We start from the raw sequence: 21753 nt of genomic DNA on the forward strand, positions 1-21753 counted from the left end.
ACATCGCAGGCAATGTTGTCATTAGCAAGACACCTTGGAAAGAAACGTCTTGAATGACTGCTGCTTTTTATAGTGCTTATACACCTGATTGGTGTGTCTACAATTAAGCAAACAAGTGTTTGCACACCTGAAGACTGTGTTGAACCAATTGGTTGGACGGTGCGGTAATTTGACAGTCAGTGCTTTGGTATTGCAAGGAAGTGACTTCATGATAGATTTTTGTGTGTAATGTATGTTAAGTGTGCTTAGTGTTTTGCAAATCACTGTGTGTAGAGTTTTGCAACAAGTGTGAGGTTGACAATGTGCTTATAGTTGTGCAAATATGGGCTGATGTTTTGCTTCTTGAGTGTAAGGTTTTGCTAATAGTGTACTACTTTTAATTTTAGTGTGTAAGCAATCCAAAAAAACTGTAACGCACCAACACACCTACAGCACACAACTGGCAAAACAGTTACAGTTTTTTTGGATTGCTTAAGCACAATTTTCAAAACAGGGCCCGTGTTTTCAAAACACTACACACAATTAGCACAACCACACACCCAATTAGCAAAACACTACAGATCCTTTGCATAATTAAACACTCTTGTAAAAACTATACACTTCTGTTTAAAAACCACACTTTGTTACCATATGAAACACACACGTTTCACATTACTATACTCTGTTTGCACGAGTTACACTCTGCTGTGATAAACCTAAAACACTTTTAGCACTTCTACTTCCCTATGATTAGAGTAGGCTACCATCAACAAAGTACAAATATAATGTAAATTCACCAAACACTACACAAGACCAATGTTGCAGACTGAAGAAACTCATTTATTTCTCAACACGCCCAAAATGTTGACATGGAGATTCATAATACTGTAACAAAATGTCACTTTACGTATTGTACTGCAAGTTTACTGTAAAAAAAATAAAATAAAACTAGACATTGTCTCTTCGCCTAGCTGGATCTGGCCAGAGAATTTCATCAACATCGCAGGCAATGTTGTCATTAGCAAGACACCTTGGAAAGAAACGTCTTGAATGACGAATCCATCCTTGCATTGCTGCTACCTCCATCTGGTCACAGGCCTCCTCCATGGCTTGGATGAGGGGTACCTCAGCCTGGAGACGGAGATCATATACCTTCCACCGCCATGCCGAGAAAAACTCTTCTATAGGGTTGAGGAATGGAGAGTATGGTGGAAGATATAGTACGGTGAAATGTGGATGTTGCTGAAACCAGTTCTGAACCAGAGCAGAGCGGTGGAAAGACACATTGTCCCAGACAACAATGTATTGCATATGATCGATTTGATTTGCTGCTGTTATGTTGTGCAATTGGTCCAAGAATGTAAGTATGAGTGCTGTGTTGTAAGGGCCCATATGGGCATGGCGGTGGAGGACCCCATTCTGTGTAATGGCTGCACAGAGTGTTATATTACCCCCACGTTGCCCTGGGACATTGACTATAGCCCTGTGGCCAATGATGTTTCTTCCCCTCCTTCGTGTTCTCGTCAGGTTGAACCCAGCCTCATCTACGTAAATGAACTCATGCTGGATCTCTTCTCCATCCATTCGTAAAACTCTCTGAAGAACAGTGTCAGGCAAAATTGTGTAGTTCAGTGTAGATCTAGTATACATATTACAGTACAGTAAAAGATTATGAGACAGTATGCAAGATCACACTGCTAAAGTGAATACATACCTCTGCATAATCATGCCGCAGTCGTTTCACCCTTTCAGAATTGCGCTCGAAAGGCACTCGATAAATTTGCTTCATTTGAATATGTTTTTTTTTTAGGATGCGTGCCAGTGTTGATGTTGAGACCTGATGGATATCGTTGAAAGTGGCATGGTTATTGACAATGTTAGCTTGGAGCTGATTGAGTGTTATAGCATTGTTGGCCAAAACCATGTTTACTATCTCCCTCTCTTGCTGCTCTGTGAACATAGGAGGCCTTCCCCCTTGTCGTTCCTGACCCTCAATCCTATGTAGAAAAAAAAAAACAGTATACAATAGTACAGTAATTTCACAGGAAAAGGTAACAGAAGTGCTGAGTGCATAGAGTACAGTACAAATACCTATTTTCCAGTCGAAATGTTCTTATCACACTTGCCACTGTGTATCGGCTTAGATTTGGCTGTACTCGCAGTCCAGCCTCCCTCAGCGTCAGGCCGTGGTTGACGACGTGGTCAACCAGTGTTGCGCGGATCTCATTTGTCAGATTCGGTCCTCTTTGAGCACCTTCTTGTCTTCCTCTTCCTCTTCCTCTACCTCCAGCATGGCCTCCATCTCTTCCTCTTCCTCTGTTGATTCCTCCTCTGTTGATTCCTCTTCCTACCCTTCCTCCTCCTCGTCCTCGTCCTCCTCGTTCTCCTCGTTGTCCTCTTCGTTCTCCTCCTCGTCTTACTCTTTCTCTGACTCTTTCCATTGTGCTTGAAGACCGATGAACTCACCTGCTGCTTTTTATAGTGCTTATACACCTGATTGGTGTGTCTACAATTAAGCAAACAAGTGTTTGCACACCTGATGACTGTGTTGAACCAATTGGTTGGACGGTGCGGTAATTTGACAGTCAGTGCTTTGGTATTGCAAGGAAGTGACTTCATGATAGATTTTTGTGTGTAATGTATGTTAAGTGTGTTTAGTGTTTTGCAAATCACTGTGTGTAGAGTTTTGCAACAAGTGTGAGGTTGACAATGTGCTTATAGTTGTGCAAATATGGGCTGATGTTTTGCTTCTTGAGTGTAAGGTTTTGCTAATAGTGTACTACTTTTAATTTTAGTGTGTAAGCAATCCAAAAAAACTGTAACGCACCAACACACCTACAGCACACAACTGGCAAAACAGTTAATTTCATGCTCAAAATCACACATTGTAAACTAAACTCCAATACTAATTTTCTAAATACAATAATACACTAGCAACAATACACTAGCAAAACACTGCAAACATGTCTCAAAATCAAATAATTTTTCAAAACACTAACATATGTTCTCGTCCAACAGGAAGATTTAGTCAATCACAGCACAATGTCATAAAAACACTAACATTAGATGGAATTACAGAAACTGCATTATTTTATATGTGTCAGGTCTGCCCTTATACCACACACAGTATACTGTACTGATCATAGATTGTGTTTTGCACTGCAGTTTCTTCTGAAGCCTCTCTACATTTTTGTTTTGTTGGGTTTAGGTCTTTTGCTGCAGAAATTCAATAAAGAAAGACCCATCTCAGGTGCTTTATAGATGTACGGTTAATGAACAAAACGAAGACAGAGACAGAATTGCTGCAATAAAGACTTTATTTGCAAAAGGACATTATACTGCAAGATAACAAAAATATGCAATATAGCTGCATTCATTATGTGAAAATACAAAATATACGAACAGAAGAATAAAAAAAAAGAGTCATCTTCTAATTATCTATTTGCATAATTCAATCAGCTGTTTCTCAGTAACAATAGAATAAAATACAGGGGATATATTTGTGTTTCAATTCACAGTATAAGCAGCTGTTCACCTTGACTTTAGCCTGTAAGGTTAGGTTTAGAACATGGTGTTTTCTGTTCTGACATACAGTGTTAAAGCATTGGTAAATTTGGCAGTAAAAATCCATTGTTTTGGTCTTGTTTGAGCTTGTGTGTAAAAGAAGTTCAAGCATTTTAAATGTGTGTTAATTGTATGCATTTTGTGTTAAAGCAACAAGAAATGTGTTAATAGTATAGCTTACACAGACGGATGTAGTGCTAACTGTGTTAAGAGTTTTGAAAAATTGTTAAAAGTATTGAAAAATCTGTCATAGCAATCGTAAAAAACTGTAATCTCATAAACAAAGGTTCTAATCTAAAACAATGCATGAAAGCATGAAAAACAGTCTCCCTTTGAAGACAGAAAGGGCAAGCAGAATTAACTTCTGGATTCAGCACCGAAATAAAAGAATTGACAGCAATGGCACCATGGATAATTCTCCATTGTATATCACCAAACCTTTTAGACAATGGTGGCTTATATAATGATCTCCATTCAGGTTTTACATCATTTCTTAGTTTAAAAACAGAACGCCATGGTGTATCAGTTCTTTTTTCTAACATTTTCTTATTAAAAACCAAAACACAGGCTCTATACAGTTTTTTTTCTTCACTTGACAAGAAATTTAAAATCAAAAATTCACCTGATTTCAGCAAAAAACCTGTACCCTCTTCAAGATTGGGTTGAATAATCAAACACGGAAAGGGATCCTCAACATCAGGGCCCGTATTCATAAAGATTCTAAGAATCCTCTAAGAAAACTCTTAATTTAGCTTAAAAACTTTTACGTAGGAGTCTTAGCTTAAAAGCGATTCAGGACCGATCTGAGAGCAACTCTGAGTAAGGAAAAGACGAAAAAACAAAAACGTTCATCTTAGTAAGGAGGCGGGGTTGACCCCGTTGCTATTTATGACACAATCTTTTGAAGACTGTGATTGGTTGGTTGTCCAAGAAGAAGAAAAAAAAGTGATTTTAAGTATAGGGTCTATTCTAAGCCTTCACTTTGAAATTACATGCGTAATTTTTCCTATTTGACCATTCTCTCTCACACACACACACACACACACACACACACACACACACACACACACACACACACACACACACACAAACATTATATATATAAATCAATTTTTTTATTTACCATGCTGTTAATTTCCTATAAGGTATTTGCTTGGCTTAGAATGATCAAAATTGTTCCACTCTTTCCAATTACACTGATTGCTGGCATGTCTATTTAAGTGGTGGTTTGAATGTTGGTTTTAATGTATCAAACATGGAATTTTCCCAGTTGCCAAATATCGTAATGTAGTGATTACTTTCATTTCTGGCGCTATGGCATTTCTGTGCTGTGTCGGAGATGTTAGCGTGTCTCTAATAAGATCAGTCACAAACATGATCCCTGCATGATCTAATCTATAGCGTCTTATTAACTCACTGTTATTCATTGTCTGCAACACATTTCTTCTCCCTCTTCGTCTTTCTGCCATTTTCTCCTCTGCTAAAGAAACTCTTAAGCCTCTTAAAAGTCCTCGTCCGTGCTCCTAACAATTTTGACCTTAAGACCTCTTTTAAGGGTTAAGATGCTTTCTGAAGTACTTTTTTCTTTACTAGGATTTTTTCTTTAATTTTAAGAGTAAACGCCCACATTTCTAAGATTTTTCTTAGAATTTTGTCACTAGGAGCTACTCTTTGCATTAAGATTCTTTATGAATACGGGCCCAGGAGTACAAACCCCTGTAAAAAAGTCTCTTAACATGATTTAAGTTTGACAAAAAAACGAGTTAATAAACGAACAGATCTGATTCCTAAATGTTTGGATACGACATCCACATTCTCAAATTGAGGCCCAGTTAGAGTCAACAAATGTCCCAAAGTAAAAACCTTGGATTTCAGAAACATGGTGCGGAACCCCGGCAGATGGCAGTGAGTAGCAATGTCCAACCAGGCCCCAAGTATCAGTGGTTCCTGCAAAAGCCAGTGGAGAGAATATGAGTTCTCTTACGAGAGGTCTCTCGTACTGCGTAAGATATCTTACGCTAGGGGAAAATCCTTTTCCGCGAGATATTGAAGCCAAAAATTATCCTTAATTTTGTAATAATGCAAAACGCGTTGCAGCAGCAATGCAGACATAGGCGAGACAGCTCGCGCGCCTATTGGCTGCTCTGCGGCAACTGCAGCAGCCTATCGAGCGAGGCCTGGCGTGACGTCAGACCCAATCAGGGCACTTCGCGCCCGCTGCGTCACGTCCCGCCGAAATGGGCGTGGTCTAGGCCTATAAATATCGCTCGCAGGCAGCTATTATCTGATTTTTCATCCTTCAAGCGAAGCACACGCATCGCTGGAGCTGGATAAGAAGCCGCGCCGTCTGAAAGAGAGCACCTTCAGCGGGACGAGTCACTGAAGTCGCTGGCCGCGCCGCCTTCCTTGCCTTCCTGCTGCGCTTTCCGGCATTATATCCTTTCTCTGCTACTGTGTTTATGTATGTGTGTGTGCTCGCCGCCGCGACACACACTCCCATTGCACTAAAAGAGCTGGGCGTTTTTCAAGACGCCCCTTTTCCTGATCACGCAGCTCTCGCACTCGCTGACGGCGACTGCCCTCACTGCGAGTTAGGTACTGCCTATGGTGACTCTGAGGACTCACCTGGCATCCTTCTCCGAGACTGCTCCTCCCCCCCCCCCCCCCCCCCCCAACCCGCAAAGCTTGCCGGTTCGCCCGCTTGCCTTGCCTGCTTGGGGGACGATACCTGTTCTCCCTCTGTTCGAGCCGCGCACGCCGCGCCGCTCACAGAGGATGTCAGGAGCGGGCGGTCACGGGGCTAGCTTTCTCTCTCCCTCTGTTCAAGCCGCGCAAACTGCGCCGCTCACAAGGGAGGCTGGAAGCGGACGGTCGGGGTTAGTTTTTCTTTACGTTATAAGAAAGCTACCCTGCCTTCTGCGCCCCATTCATGCGTCACTCACCGGCGAAAGGAGAAAGGTGTGTTTTTAGTCCCTCCGAGGATGGACTGACCTTCAATTTCTCATACATATTCCCAGTTCCCTGATCATGCGACTGGAAATATCAATATTGCAGCAGGCGAGCCTGTTTTAATACAAGCGCGCCTGCAAGCATACGCCGAAGAAAGCATGTGACGCTCTTATATGCTCGTGCATCCGAAAACCTTTGCGTTCCCCCCCTGTGGCTCAGTGGCGGAATCATTGGTTTTTCTCACGAGAGACCGGAGTTCGAATCCCGGTCCAGCGGCAGTTAAAATTATGCCGCCAATGCTTCGCTCTGTCAGTTCCCTGAAAAGCGACTGCAGACGTGCATTTTGCAGCCAACGAGCGCGTTGCACAACCCGCTCGCCTGCACCCAAACACCGTTTCTATGGTTTCCGTGCGTCACTGGCGAAAGGAGAAAAGAGCGTTTTCTGGTCCCGCCGCGGACGGACCGACCTCCTCTTTCTCGTACATTTCTCATTCCCCTCTGAAGTTCGGGCGACTGGAAATGTCAGTATTGCAGTGAGCAAGCCTGTTGTAATACACGCATGCCTGCAAACAAACGCCAGCACGTTGACGCTCTCTTATAATACTCGCGCTAACTGAGTTACAATGTGTCTCCCCCTGTGGCCCAGTGGCAGACTCTCAGGTTTTTGCACGCGAGAGACCCGCGTTCGATCCCCGGGTCTACCGGCAGATAAAATTATGCCGTCAATGCTCGCTCTGTCAGTTCCCTGAAAAGGCGACTGCAGATGTGTATTTTGCAGCCAACGAGCGCGTTGTACAACCCGCTCGCCTGCACCCACACACCGTTTCTATGGTGTTCCGTGCGTCACTGGCGTAAGGAAAAAAGGGAGTTTTTCTGGTCCCGCTGCGGACGGACCAACCTCCTTTTTCCTATACATTTCCCATTCCCCTCTGGAATTCAGGCGACTGGAAATGTCAATATTGCAGTGAACAAGCCTGTTGTAATGCCCGCAGGCCTGCAATAAACGCCAGCATGTTGACGCTCTCTGTTTCTATGGCAACTTCTCGCTCGTTCAGTTCCAGTAAATGTGACTGTTCCAGTGTATCCTGCAGTAAACAAGTCGGTTCTGTCACCCGCTTGCCTGCACACAAACGCCGTTTTTACGGCTACCCAGATAAATCCCATAAGTGTGAATTTTTCTGGTGTCCCGGCCACGGCCGATGGTGCTTTATGTGTAAGAAGAATGCCCACTGCCCAGTGCCCATCTCTACACACAAGCACAGCCCGTCACACAGGGCTCGCGCATATGAATCGACTCAGACCGATTGCGCTTCAAACAGGGTGAATGTGCCCACTAACACCACGTTATGCATGTCTCACGGTTTCTGTAAAAACGAAACCAACGTGCACTCGCTTCACGCAAGCGAACGATGCTTTCGTTGTGATAAATGTGCCCGCTGTCCCGCGCCCACATCCACACATAGACATGACAGTTCCCACGGGAACCGCCCAGCCCTCCCCCTCGCGGTTAACCACCGCAGAGGAGTCGAGCGCGGGCAATCTGCCCGCTGTCATCAGCGCGCCCCATGCCTCAAATGTCACGAGCGCCACGCTTGTGTTACAGCACACCGAAGCTTCTCCATCGCTGAGCGAGCGGAGCGCGCTTCGTATTCAACCCCTAGCTATCCATGCAGACGCATGGGCAAAGCTACCCGGGGTTTCGAAGTGGGTGCTGAACATTATAGAAAGAGGCTATTCGCTGCAGTTTCGCCGACGCCCTCGCCGCTATGTGGCGCGCGTCGAGACCACGGTAAAAACAGAAGTAGCACATCTACTTCGAGCCGAAGTGACGAAACTATTGAGCAAAGGGGCCATAGAGCCTCTCTCTCAAGTTCAGAGCGAAGGAGGGCTATACAGCAGATACTTCCTGGTACCGAAAAAAGACGGGGGTCTCAGACCCATACTAGATCTAAGGCAACTGAACAAAGTGCTTGTGAAGCGACAGTTCAGGATGCTCACGACCAGGCAAATCCTTGTGCAAATTCGCCAAGGAGATTGGTTTGTGTCAATAGATCTGAAAGACGCGTATTTTCAAATACAGATAGCGTCACGTCACAGGCGATATTTGAGATTCGCCTTCGAGGGCCAGGCATATCAGTACACAGTCCTGCCGTTCGGTTTGTCCCTAGCACCCCGTACATTTACGAAGTGCATGGATGCGGCGCTCGCACCCCTCAGAATGAGAGGCATGCGAGTGCTGAACTATTTGGACGATTGGCTGATTCTAGCGCAATCTCGCGCAGTGCTCATAGAACGCACGACCATTTTACTCGATCACCTCGAGGATTTGGGTCTGAGTGTCAATTGGGCGAAGAGCTCCCTGTCACCCAGTCAGAAAATATCTTTCCTGGGCACAGAACTGGACTCACTATCCATGATAGCGCGACTATCACAACAGCGCGCGGTAGACATTCGACGCACAGCGAACTCTTTTCGCTGCGGCGCGTCTGTCCCGCTCAAGAGATTTCAGAAGATGCTAGGTCTCATGGCCTCAGCATCGTCAGTGCTCCAGCTGGGTCTGCTCCGCATGCGCCCGCTGCAGTTTTGGCTGAAAGCGCGAGTCCCACGCGAAGCGTGGGCACCCGGTTTGCTTCGCCTCAGGGTCAATCAGAAGTGCGTTACAGCTCTGAAACCCTGGAAAGTGAACGACTGGTACCAATCAGGTGTAAGCCTGGGGACTTCCTCGAGGGTGAAAGTGGTGTCCACGGACGCGTCCACCTCGGGATGGGGAGCGCTGCTCGAGGGCAGACCGTCCTTCGGCCAGTGGTCAGAACGGGAGAAGCTCCTGCACATAAACTGCCTCGAAATGCTGGCAGTAGACAACGCGCTGACGCGTTTTTGTCCCCAAATAAAAGGTCACCACGTCTTGGTCCGTTCGGACAACATGTCTGTGGTGTCCTACATAAATCGCCAGGGCGGCATCAGATCCAAGAAACTGTACAGGCTGGCAGAACGCCTCCTGGTATGGGCTCAGTGCAACCTGCGCTCGCTCAGAGCAGCGCACGTGCCAGGGATCTTGAATATAGGACCGGACAGACTGTCCAGGAACAATGTTCCGGCAGGCGAGTGGTCTCTACACCCACAGACAGTCCATCTGCTGTGGAAGAAATTTGGCAGAGCGGAAGTGGACCTGTTTGCGTCTCAAGAAAACGCTCACTGTCAAGAATTTTTCTCCAAGAGCAGGAGCGCGCTGGCCCATGTGTGGCCCCGCCGCCCGCTCTATGCTTTTCCCCCCGTCTCTCTCCTGCCTCAGGTGATGAAACGGATCAGGGAAGAAGGATGCTCAGTACTGCTAATAGCACCGTTCTGGAAAAACCAACCTTGGTTCCCAGTCGTGATGCAGTTAGCAAGTACTGCCCCGTGGCCAGTACCAATGGGGAGAGATCTCCTCTCACAGGCCCGCGGCTCGATCGGGCATCCTCACCCGGAACTATGGTCCCTTCATGTCTGGGCCATCAACGGGTACATGTTGGACTCCCTAAAGGCGTATTAAACACGATCACGCAGGCTAGAGCTCCGTCTTAAATGGTCGGTGTTTTCGGGCTGGTGCACAGCCCGTGGTGTGTCACCCACAAACTGTGGTGTGACGGAGGTGTTTTCCTTCCTACAAGAGCTGTTGGATGGGGGCAGGGCCCCCTCCACGCTCAAAGTTTATGTGGCGGCTATAGCAGCGTTCTCAGAAACAACGCTTGGTCAGTCAATAGGAAGGAACGATTTAGTCATCCGCTTCCTTAGAGGAGCTAAGAGACTGAATCCTCCCAGACCTCCCTCAGTCCCCGTATGGGACCTTTTCTACGGTTCTGGAAGCCATGAAAGGTGCGCCATTTGAGCCTTTACAGTCAATCGATTTGAAACACCTGTCTTTCAAGACGGTGTTTTTGCTGGCTCTCGCTTCAGTGAAGCGCATAGGGGATCTGCACGCGCTCTCTGTGAGCGCGGCGTGCATGGAGTTTGGGCCCAATGACTCAAAAGTTATACTCAAACCTAAGCACGGTTATGTTCCAAAATCCCTCAACACACCGTTTAGGGCGCAGGTTATCTCCCTGTCAGCCCTACCGGTCCCTGATGAGGAAAGAGACGCGAGCCTCCTTTGCCCAGTCAGGGCATTACGAGCTTATGTGTCTCGCTTGTCTGTCTTCAGACAGACGGAGCAGCTTTTTGTTTCGTTTAACGGGCGTTCTAAGGGACTAGCCGCGTCGAAACAGAGCCTATCCAGATGGATAGTTGATGCTATAGCGCTGGCATAAGCCTCCAAGGGCATGCAGTGCCCATTGGGTGTCAGAGCGCACTCCACGAGAGGCATGGCCTCTTCGTGGGCCTGGTCAAGTGGGATTGCCTTGCAAGATATTTGTATGGCGGCAGGCTGGGCCTCCCCGTCTACATTTATAAGGTTTTATAACCTAGAGGTTCCCGCCCTGCAGGCCAGGCTGCTGTCGGTCTAAATTTACCAGTATTATCTGACCTGATGCGATCAGCTCAGAATGCTGCATCTGCTGAGCACAGCTCAATGTTCGACAGTATAAAGCTGGGCAAACTGTGGAAGACCCACTTTTTCCCCATCAGTTCAGGCCGTACCCCGCCCTGTCTGTATGATGAAATTCGCGTCCCATCGACGCTACTATATGTGGAAAAGTGAGGCTGCACCCCTCCCTCTTCCCGGACTCCCTGTGAGTTCCCTGAGTGATTGTGCACTATATGTACCCCGGGTTTTCGCCCTTGGGTCTTTGGTGTCAGATCTCAGCATGCACGGCGTTTTACATTGGGTCCCCTAGCGTAAGATATCTTACGCAGTACGCGAGACCTCTCGTAAGAGAACGTACTCGGTTACTAACGTAACCTCGGTTCTCTCTAGAAGAGGGAACGAGTACTGCGTATCTTGCCGTGCATGCACACGCTCTGGTTGCTTCGATGATGAAAAACCAGATAATAGCTGCCTGCGAGCGTTATTTATAGGCCTAGACCACGCCCATTTCGGCGGGACGTGACGCAGCGGGCGCGAAGTGCCCTGATTGGGTCTGACGTCACGCCAGGCCTCGCTCGATAGGCTGCTGCAGTTGCCACAGAGCAGCCAATAGGCGCGCGAGCTGTCTCGCCTATGTCTGCATTGCTGCTGCAACGCGTTTTGCATTATTACAAAATTAAGGATAATTTTTGGCTTCAATATCTCGCGGAAAAGGATTTTCCCCTAGCGTAAGATATCTTACGCAGTACTCGTTCCCTCTTCTAGAGAGAACCGAGGTTACGTTAGTAACCGAGTACGTTCTCAGTCTTGTGAACACGAAAAAAACTCCACACCTTGAAAAGGTTTTGATAGAAAGCAGGCAGTTCCGATAAATCCAATTTGGTTGGCTCCATTAAAAAGAGGGATTTATCCAGTCCGAAACCCCCAATAGTGTGCAAAATGGTACAACTCGCAGCACGCCAACTGAAATCTGTAGAACCATCAAGTAATCTTTTTAAAAACTGTAACCGAAAGGCAGCCATTCTACTTTGTAAGTGAATCAAACCTTGCCCACCTTCATCTTTGGGGAGGTATAAAACACTCTGTGGGACCCAGTGTAGTTTGTCCCAAAAAAAGTTCACAAGAGCAGATTGAACTTCCGTTAAAAACTGTGGTGAAGGGTCTACACATGTCAATCTATGCCAAAGTGAAGATTTTTATTTTTTTATGATGTCTAGGAAGAGAATTTTTTTATTTTTTTTATACATTTATTTAACCTTCAAACCATACAAAACACAAAGACATACCAAATAACCAACGACCATTTCACATTACACCTTCTTACAAAAAAAAAATCTGAGAAAGACATAATCCTCCCTAACTAATATGCAGTAAGCAACAGATATAAAGAAAAGTCATTTTTTAAAGCATTCACATTTGGAAGAGATTTTGTAAAACGACATTTGTGGATATAGAATTTAACAAACAGTATAATATTATTTATCAAATATTCAACTTTTTTATTCTTCATTAAAAGTCCATATTTGATCCCATTCTAGGAAAAAAAATCCATTTGAATAGACTTAGAAATCAGCCAGTTATGTATTTCCTTCCACAAATTATGTACAATCTCACACTCAAAAAAAAGATGTTCTGTTGATTCCGACAATGATTTACAAAAATAACAATTCTCCGTTTCAAATTTGAATATTTTTTTTAATAAATTCTTGTGAAGGATAAATTTCATTTACTATTTTAAAATGTATTTCTTTAAATTTAGGAGGAATATGAAATTTCAAAAACTTAGTTCTAATTGATCTAGTTTTTTAAATAATATGTTCTTTTAGAGGACCCAGGATAGATCTCATCAATTAGCAATTTTCTCAGCAACGGTTATTGCATTTTTTGTCCCCAAAGTTTATACCATTGATCTGTGTTTTATGTAATCTCGGGTTCAGGGACTGATCCAAATTATTCCTTATTATATTAATCATAGCCATTGGAATGTAATCAACTACATTTCTGTAGTCCTCCAGCGTACAGATTATATTATATTTATTACTAAATTCCTCACATTTTAATAAATTTCCTTCTTCATTCATCATATGAACAATGGACCAAAATTGTTTTTCCATCCATCCTTCCAAGAATATTGATTTCTTCCTTCTTAAAATCACCCTGTTATTCCAAAGCGGGACATTATGTGGACTAAAGTTATGTTTGTAAACCATTTTCCAGTAGAGCAGCACTTGTTGGTGGAAGGCAGAGAATTTCACAGGTAACTTTGAAACCTCAAAATCACATGTCAATAGGAAATCTATACCGCCTAATTTTTTAAACACAAACTTAGGTAAAGAGAACCACATATCTTCACTACAATTCAAAAACGACTGGAGCCATTTTAGTTTAAGTACACCATCCATGGTCTTAAAATCAATTGCATTTATTCCTCCCTCCTCATATTTTTTAATTATGTCTGCTTTTCTAATATAATGGTGTTTATTTTTCCAAATAAAGTTAAAGATGAGAGTGTTTATTTCTTTTAGGTTTTTAATGGAAAGCGGTAATGAGTACGCTGGGTATATTAGTCTGGAGATAAGTTCAGTTTTTGTCAATAATGATCTTCCAAATAATGTCAGGTCTCTCTGCAACCAATTATTTAATATTTTTCTGGATTTTTCAATAGGCTTCTGGATGTTCTTGTTGTTACTGGTTCTAGAGCCTTTGGAAACCCATATACCCAAATAACGAACCTCCTTTTTCACTGGGATGTTATACAACATAGTTTCTGAACTGTCATGAATACTTAAAAGTTCGCATTTATTAAGATTAAGTGTTAGGCCTGAAGCCTGGGAGAATAATCTCATCCTCTGAAGAACAACAGGTATTTGATCCTTATTTTTTAAAAACAGTGTCGTGTCATCCGCTAATTGACTGATAAGTATTTGTTTTCCATCTATATTAATGCCTTCAATTTCAGAGTTTTTTAACCAGATGGACAATAACTCAGCAACTATAATAAACAACAGTGGAGATAAACTACACCCTTGTCTTGTCAAATTGCATCAAATTGTCTTATCCCTCTACCAATGTTGAATCTTGGGGTTGTACCCTCAGGGAGGGAAACACAGCTACTAATATCTTTGTAACATTTTAATTATACCCAAAAAATATTCTCCAAATCCAAAGTATTCTATTGCGCGATAAATAAAAAAATGTTCAACCGAATCGAAAGCTTTTTGAAAGTCAAGAAATAAAATATAAGCATCATCTTCCACCAAATCATTGTAATCTATTAGATCTAAGACCAATCTGATATTATTATGAATTAATCTACCTTTCATGAATCCTGATTGCGATTTGCTTATGATTTTTGAGAGACCTACTTTTAATCTAAATGCCAATGCCATGGTAAGGAGTTTATAGTCTGTATTGAGGAGAGTGATAGGCCTTAAATTATTTAATAATCGTTTGTCTTTCTCCGGTTTGGGTATTAGTTTAATTAACCCCTGTTTCATCGTTGTCATCAATTCTTTTTTATCAATCCTCTCTATAATTGCATCAAATAGTAATCCTTTTTATTTCTTCCCAAAAATATTTATAGAAATTAGCGGTTAATCCATCTGGACCAGGCGAACGATCAGATGCTATTTTTTTTAATAACTTCATCTAATTCCCCTAATTTTAAACCTTCATCACATGACTTTTTAAAGTGATCATACATTTTTGGGATCTTATCCTCAATTGTTAGAATTTATTTTTTTGAATCCTGTTCATTGTAAGAAGGAGAGTAAATGTTATTATAAAAGTTATAAATTTCTCTCGCTATTGATTTTGATTCTGTGCAGTATTCCCCATTAATTAATAGACAAGAAACTGCGTTTTTTTTCTTGTCTTCGTTTTTCAAGCCTATTAAAAAAAGGCTGAATTTTTTTCCCCATCCTCTATCCACTTCGCCCGTGATCTAACAAATGCCCCTTGGGCTTTGTTAAGGTAAAACTGGTCTAATTGAGTCTGTATATTTGACATTTCTATTTTATCCTCTTCTGACCAATCCAATTTAGAGTAGTAATAGAGCAATGTTTTCACCAAATGGTTTTCCTTCTCTCTTTTTTCCAATTCTAGTCTTTTACTAAAAGCAATCGAGCGTTTTCTTATGGAAAATTAAAAAAATTCCCATTTTTGTGACCGGGATAAAATTGTATTTTTGTTGATGTCTAAAATTAATTCTTTAATTTCACGACAGTAAACATCATTCTTTAGGAGGGATGAGTTAAACTTCCAATAATCCTTTCTACTCCTTGAAAGAGTCTGATTAGAGATGGTCAAGCTTATTACACAATGATCACTGAGTGGGTTTACAGAGATATTAGTAGATACTTTGAAATGCATTATGGGAGCAGAAACTAACCAGTAATCAATTCTTGATTTATTGTTTCCATTAGGTTTTAACCATGTAAATTGTCTTATGTTAGGGTTATTTGTTCTCCACATATCCACAAGATAATTTTCGTTCATAAAATGACCAATAATGGGGTTTGGATGGCACTGAGTATATTTTGAGGGCCACCGATCTATCCATTCATCTACAACAATATTAAAATCCCCACCTACTACTACACGATCAGTAACATAGGTTGTTCTCTTACGAGAGGTCTCTCGTACTGCGTAAGATATCTTACGCTAGTGGAAAATAATTTTTGAAGCCAAAAATTATCCTTAATTTTTAGGGGTGTAACGATTCGTTTTAACAACGATTCGATTCGATTCACGATTCATGGTTGTCGATACGATTCAAGGACGATATTGGTTCATTCAGAACGATACGATCCAAAACGATTCAGTGACTTGAAATCGATTCAGTGACTTTTTAGCCAAAAATTATTGTAAGTGAATCAGGTATCAATTAATTATGGATATAAACAAACAAGTAAAACACAAATTAATGTCAAATGCATTCACATTTTATTTTAATAGGTAGGACTGAACGATTATGACAAAAATGATAATTGTTGATTATTCCCTTGAAATTGTGATTATTAATTACGATTATCACAACATTGAATGATGTTTTGAATTGTTTGGCTATGGGACCCACATTTCCCCATGGTCATCAAGCCGCAACCCACCTTTTTAGGAATTATATAAGCCTATTATAATACATTTGTTTACACAAAAAATGTTGACACACAAGTTCTGTCCCCCTTTACTTAACAAAAACTAACTGTTTTTAACTGATTAACTGATAGACAGTAGGCACTGCGAGGTTAAGCTATTAAATAGCAGTCCCAAACTAGTTTTTGTTAATACAATCTTGGTATGAGCCACCACAGTCATATAAAAATATATAAAATAACCAGTAAGTGGCATTTTGTTACGGAAACAAACAACAATTAGGCTACCATAGTGATGATACACAATACTTAGAAGCACTGGTAAAGAAACTGCTCCTGATAAATAGCAACACACATGGCGTACCAATAACGTAATTTATTGGTATTTTACTTTTATTTCTTAACTTACTAATTTACAACGTTGCATTCTCGTATGACTTTAGTGAAGTGATACAGCGCGCTCCGCCGCATTTACGCGTGTAGTTGAAGAGTGCGCGCTACTGCAGTATAGCGGCTGAGAGGACAGGGAAGTCCGTTTTTCTGAGGTGAGAGACTTTCCCTATGGAGACTTTGCGCTGCTTGACTGTTGTCGCGCTGCTGCTGGCGCGTCACGCATGGCGACGACGTCACAGATAGGCAGACTGAATCAAGTCACGTTTAACGCCTTTATCATTAAATGTGCAAAGAAAAAACATCCATATAAAGTCTAACGTGCTTAAATCCAATGCGCTATTTCCTAGTATCGATACAATCGATTCATTACCTTTTAAAACGATATTAGATCGATATATGTCGTCCGGAAGGCCAACTTGCCGAGCACAGATCGATCCAGTTGGATCGTAGGAATATAAATCGATACATCGATGTAGTTGATGAATCGTTACACCCCTATTAATTTTGTAATAATGCAAAACGCGTTGCGGCAGCATGCAGACATAGGCGAGGCAGCTCGCACGCCTATTGGCTGTTCTGCGGCAACCAGACCCAATGAGGGTGCTTCGCGCCCGCTGCGTTATGCCTTAAAGTGATAAACGTGTGTGAACCCAAGTGTACTGTCTCTCATTACCATTTAAAGGTCTCCAAACATCACATAAATCATACTTTTTAATAATATGAATAAAACGTTTACGCGAAGCCAAATGAGGCTCAATGTGATTTCGATCTAGATTATGCTCAGTACAATTGAAATCACCACCTAGGAACAAAAAGTCTTCAGGGCAACAGTTTTGTAGAGTTGAACATAGTATGTCTAAAAAAAACATTCTTTCAACTGGTGCAGTTGGAACATATACACAGATAAAAATAAACGCATAACTTTCGACAACAGCTCTAACTTTTAAAAGCCTACCTTTTACTATTTCATCAACATCATAAGAGATAGGACTAAAATTCTTTGTGAATAAAATGGCAACTCCCCCACTTATTGAAGTGTTATGGCTTAACACAGGGATGCCATCAAACTCCCTCGCCCAGTCAGCAGCATTTTACAAGTCGCTATGAGTTTCTTGTAACAAAACAACATCAATATCTTTCTGTTTAATTACTTCATATATTGTAGCTCTTTTTCTAGAATCTCTTGCACCGTTAACATTCAAAGTAGCTACATGAACTTCACTCATAAAAAAAGAGAAAAGAAAAGAAAAAACACCCAAATAGCCAAAAAACATCAGCCATTCTACTTTTCAAATGAACAGACATCATTGTTTAAAGCAGTATTGAGATTCCTCACAATTTTCTTAAGTCGATAGACTTCTTTGTTAGTAAAGCAACTCTCTGCCATTAGGCTTCTTGCTTTTTCAGCGAACTGTTTAACATCAGGAAAATATTCCTGCCCATTCACACCTCTTTTATTTTTTGTTGATCTAAGGAATAACTTAACCTGTTAAGCTTCACCAGTGCGTCGGCGCACTGAAGCGTTTTTTTATTTATTTAGTTCAAAGTTACTATCAGATTAAATGTTATATCTTGACAAACTATACATCATTAAAAAGATATAAGACTCAAGTTTCAGTATTTGACAACTATTGTATTCTGAGAAACTTATAGTGACAGTTATGTCTTAATTTGTGTCAGGAGTTATGAAATGAAAAAAATGCGTTGATACCTTTAATATGAATTATGACCGTCAGCTGGTCCATTCAGAAAAAAAAACTCCGTGCTGTCGTCATGACAGCGATTCACAAAACAACGTCCCTCAGGGTGTCACGTAACGGATGAATATGAGACGAGGATTCAAATGCAGAGGAATTTATTGAAGACATGCAGACAGGGTAACAAACTCAAAAAACACAGAGCTCCAGGAACACGCAACAAGGACAACGAACCAGCACAAGACTACAAACACAAGGAGGCTAAATAGGGGAACAAACAAAGGAGGGTAACGAGACAAACAGGTGGGAAATTAACCAATAATCAGATAACAAGATGGGAGGGGCTAGACAATAGACATGAGCACATGGCCCAAAATAACAAAACACCCATGTGCATAACAAGACAGGCATGTGACATTACCCCCTCCCTACGGAGCGGCTACCAGACGCTCCATAAGGGACGGGAGGGACAGACCAGGTAGGGACAGGAGGGACAAATCAGGTAGGGACGGGAGGGACAGACCAGGTAGGGACGGGAGGGACAGACCAGGTAGGGACAAGGGGAATGGACAGTTCAGAAGGCACACAACGTTCGGGAGACCAGGGCAGAGCAGGCCAAGGCGGAGAGGACAGTCCATCTGGCGGCCAGGGCGGAGAGGACAGTCCATTGGCCGGCCAGGGCAGAGACTCTCCCTCGGGCGGCCAGGGCGGAGACCTTCCCTCGGGCGGCCAGGGCGGAGACCTTCCCTCGGGCGGCCAGGGCGGAGACCTTCCCTCGGGCGGCCAGGGCGGAGACCTTCCCTCGGGCGGCCAGGGCGGAGACTTTCCCTCGGGCGGCCAGGGCGGAGACTTTCCCTCGGGCGGCCAGGGCGGAGACTCTCCCTCGGGCGGCCAGGGCACAGGAACAGACACCACCGGCTCAGGAACTGGAACACACACCACCGGCTCAGGCTCAGGAACAGACACCACCGGTTCAGGAACAGATACCACCGGCTCAGGAACAGGCACCACCGGCTCGGGCTCAGGAACAGGCACCACCGGCTCGGGCTCAGGAACTGGCACCACCGGCTCGGGCTCAGGAACTGGCACCACCGGCTCGGGCTCAGGAACTGGCACCACCGGCTCGGGCTCAGGAACTGGCACCACCGGCTCGGGCTCAGGAACTGGCACCACCGGCTCGGGCTCAGGAACTGGCACCACCGGCTCGGGCTCAGGAACTGGCACCACCGGCTCGGGCTCAGGAACTGGCACCACCGGCTCGGGCTCAGGAACTGGCACCACCGGCTCGGGCACTGGAACTGGCACCACCGGCTCAGGCACTGGAACTGGCACCACCGGCTCAGGCTCAGGAACAGACACCACCGGTTCAGGAACAGATACCACCGGCTCAGGCACTGGAACAGACACCACCGGCTCAGGCTCAGGAACAGACACCACCGGCTCAGGAACAGACACCGCCGGCTCAGGTACTGGAACTGGCACCAACGGCTCAGGCACTGGAACTGGCACCACCGGCTCAGGCTCAGGAACAGACACCACCGGTTCAGGAACAGATACCACCGGCTCAGGAACTGGCACCACTGGCTCAGGCACTGGAACAGACACCTCAGGCTCAGGAACAGACACCACCGGCCCAGGAACAGACACCACCGGCTCAGGCTCAGGAACAGACCCAGGCTCGACTGCGGCCATCTTGTCAGGGGACACAGGCTCGGCGAACGTGACGTGTACACTCTCGGCGGTGGCCATCTTGTCCGAAGACCCAGGCTTGGCAGGCGTGAGGTGAACAGGCTCGGCGGCGGCCATCTTGTCTGAAGACACAGGCTCGGCGGCGGCCATCTTGTCCGAAGACCCAGGCTCGGCAGGCGTGACGTGAACAGGCTCGGCGGCGGCCATCTTGTCTGAAGACACAGGCTCGGCAGGCATGACGTGAACAGGCTCGGCGGCGGCCATCTTGTCTGAAGACACAGGCTCGGCAGGCATGACGTGAACAGTCTCTGGCTGGGCAGACGTGACGTGAACAGTCTCTGGCTGGGCAGACGTGACGTGAACAGTCTCTGGCTGGGCAGACGTGACGTGAACAGTCTCTGGCTGGGCAGACGTGACGTGAACAGGCTCTGGCTGGGCAGACGTGACGTGAACAGGCTCTGGCTGGGCAGACGTGACGTGAACAGGCTCTGGCTGGGCAGACGTGACGTGAACAGGCTCTGGCTGGGCAGACGTGACGTGAACAGGCTCTGGCTGGGCAGACGTGACGTGGACAGTCTCTGGATTGGCAGATGTGACGTGGACAGTTCTGGGAAACTCTAGGATCTTGTATAGTTTTTCGAAGTAATCCAACAGAGTCTCAGCTGCTCTGTCTATCTCAGACTGCACAGGGACCTCCGAGACTGGGACCACTGGAACTGGGATCACCGGACTTGGGATCACCGGAACTGGGACCAACGGAACTGGGACCAACGGAACTGGGACCACCGGAACTGGGACCACCGGAACTGGGACCACCGGAACAGGGACCACCGGAACAGGGACCACCGGACTCGGGACCACCGGAACTGGCATGGAGGAAGTCTTCCTTCTCCTCCTCCGTTTCGGGACCACCGGAACTGGGACCACCAGACTCGGGACCACCGGACTCGGGGCCACTGGAACTGGGACCACCAGACTCGGGACCACCAGAACTGGGACCACCGGAACTGGAACCACCGGACTCGGGATCACCGGAACTGGGACCACCGGAACAGTCACGGAGGGGTTCTTCCTTCCTCTCCTCCGTTTCGGGACCAGCGGTGAAGGCTTGCCTTTCTGCTGACCGTCATCTGCCATGGTCCTCTCCTCCTCCATAGTCCTTTGAGCACATCTGGCGAAATATTCAAACAAGGAAATTGAAGATCCCTTATCCTCACCAGAAAAAATTTCACTCCGCTGAATCCACATATTTGGCTGGTTCGTTCTGTCACGTAACGGATGAATATGAGACGAGGATTCAAATGCAGAGGAATTTATTGAAGACATGCAGACAGGGTAACAAACTCAAAAAACACAGAGCTCCAGGAACACGCAACAAGGACAACGAACCAGCACAAGACTACAAACACAAGGAGGCTAAATAGGGGAACAAACAAAGGAGGGTAACGAGACAAACAGGTGGGAAATTAACCAATAATCAGATAACAAGATGGGAGGGGCTAGACAATAGACATGAGCACATGGCCCAAAATAACAAAACACCCATGTGCATAACAAGACAGGCATGTGACACAGGGCTTTTAGCTCAAAAATGTGCAGACTTGGAGAAATATTGATATATTCTCATAGATTTACATCATATTTCTATAGACAGGAATAATATTTATTGAATTTATACCCAAATGCGTCGATGTAATCATTATGAGCGCTTCTTACTGAGATATGCTGTGTTTTCAATTCATACCAATAGCCTGAGGGCGCTATATGCACAATAATACTCCATATATGGAACATGAAGAAGAGACATAATCATGTGACCTTCAAGGACGTCACTGATAGCAGCTACACACAAAGCTAACACAGAGATCGCTGTAATATGCAGATACAG

At 44.6% G+C, this 21753-nt stretch overlaps 1 protein-coding gene and 1 long non-coding RNA gene across 3 annotated transcripts in view; one reads left to right on the forward strand and one right to left on the reverse strand.

Annotated features, from left to right (window-relative positions):
• LOC309513041 overlaps window positions 1-21753 on the forward strand; it is a 328088-nt gene that overhangs the window by 263636 nt on the left and 42699 nt on the right. The window lies entirely within an intron of this gene.
• The window catches only part of LOC309505604 (uncharacterized protein), a 35377-nt gene continuing 14080 nt past the window's right edge, over window positions 457-21753 (reverse strand). The window contains exons 2-4 of one of the 2 annotated variants that reach the window (XM_082179014.1): window positions 2071-2263; window positions 1694-1976; window positions 457-1575 (exon numbers count right to left, since the gene is read on the reverse strand). In XM_082179014.1, coding sequence (XP_082035140.1) covers window positions 928-1575; window positions 1694-1976; window positions 2071-2263 — 1124 coding nt within the window. In that variant the 3' untranslated portion in view covers window positions 457-927. Of the gene's footprint in view, window positions 1576-1693; window positions 1977-2070; window positions 2802-21753 lie in introns of those variants that run through there. The other variant, XM_082179015.1, reaches the window with a different exon arrangement.

This window comes from Leuciscus leuciscus (assembly GCF_965113295.1).
Source record: "Leuciscus leuciscus genome assembly, chromosome: 1".
Classification (NCBI taxonomy): Eukaryota; Metazoa; Chordata; class Actinopteri; order Cypriniformes; family Leuciscidae; genus Leuciscus; species Leuciscus leuciscus.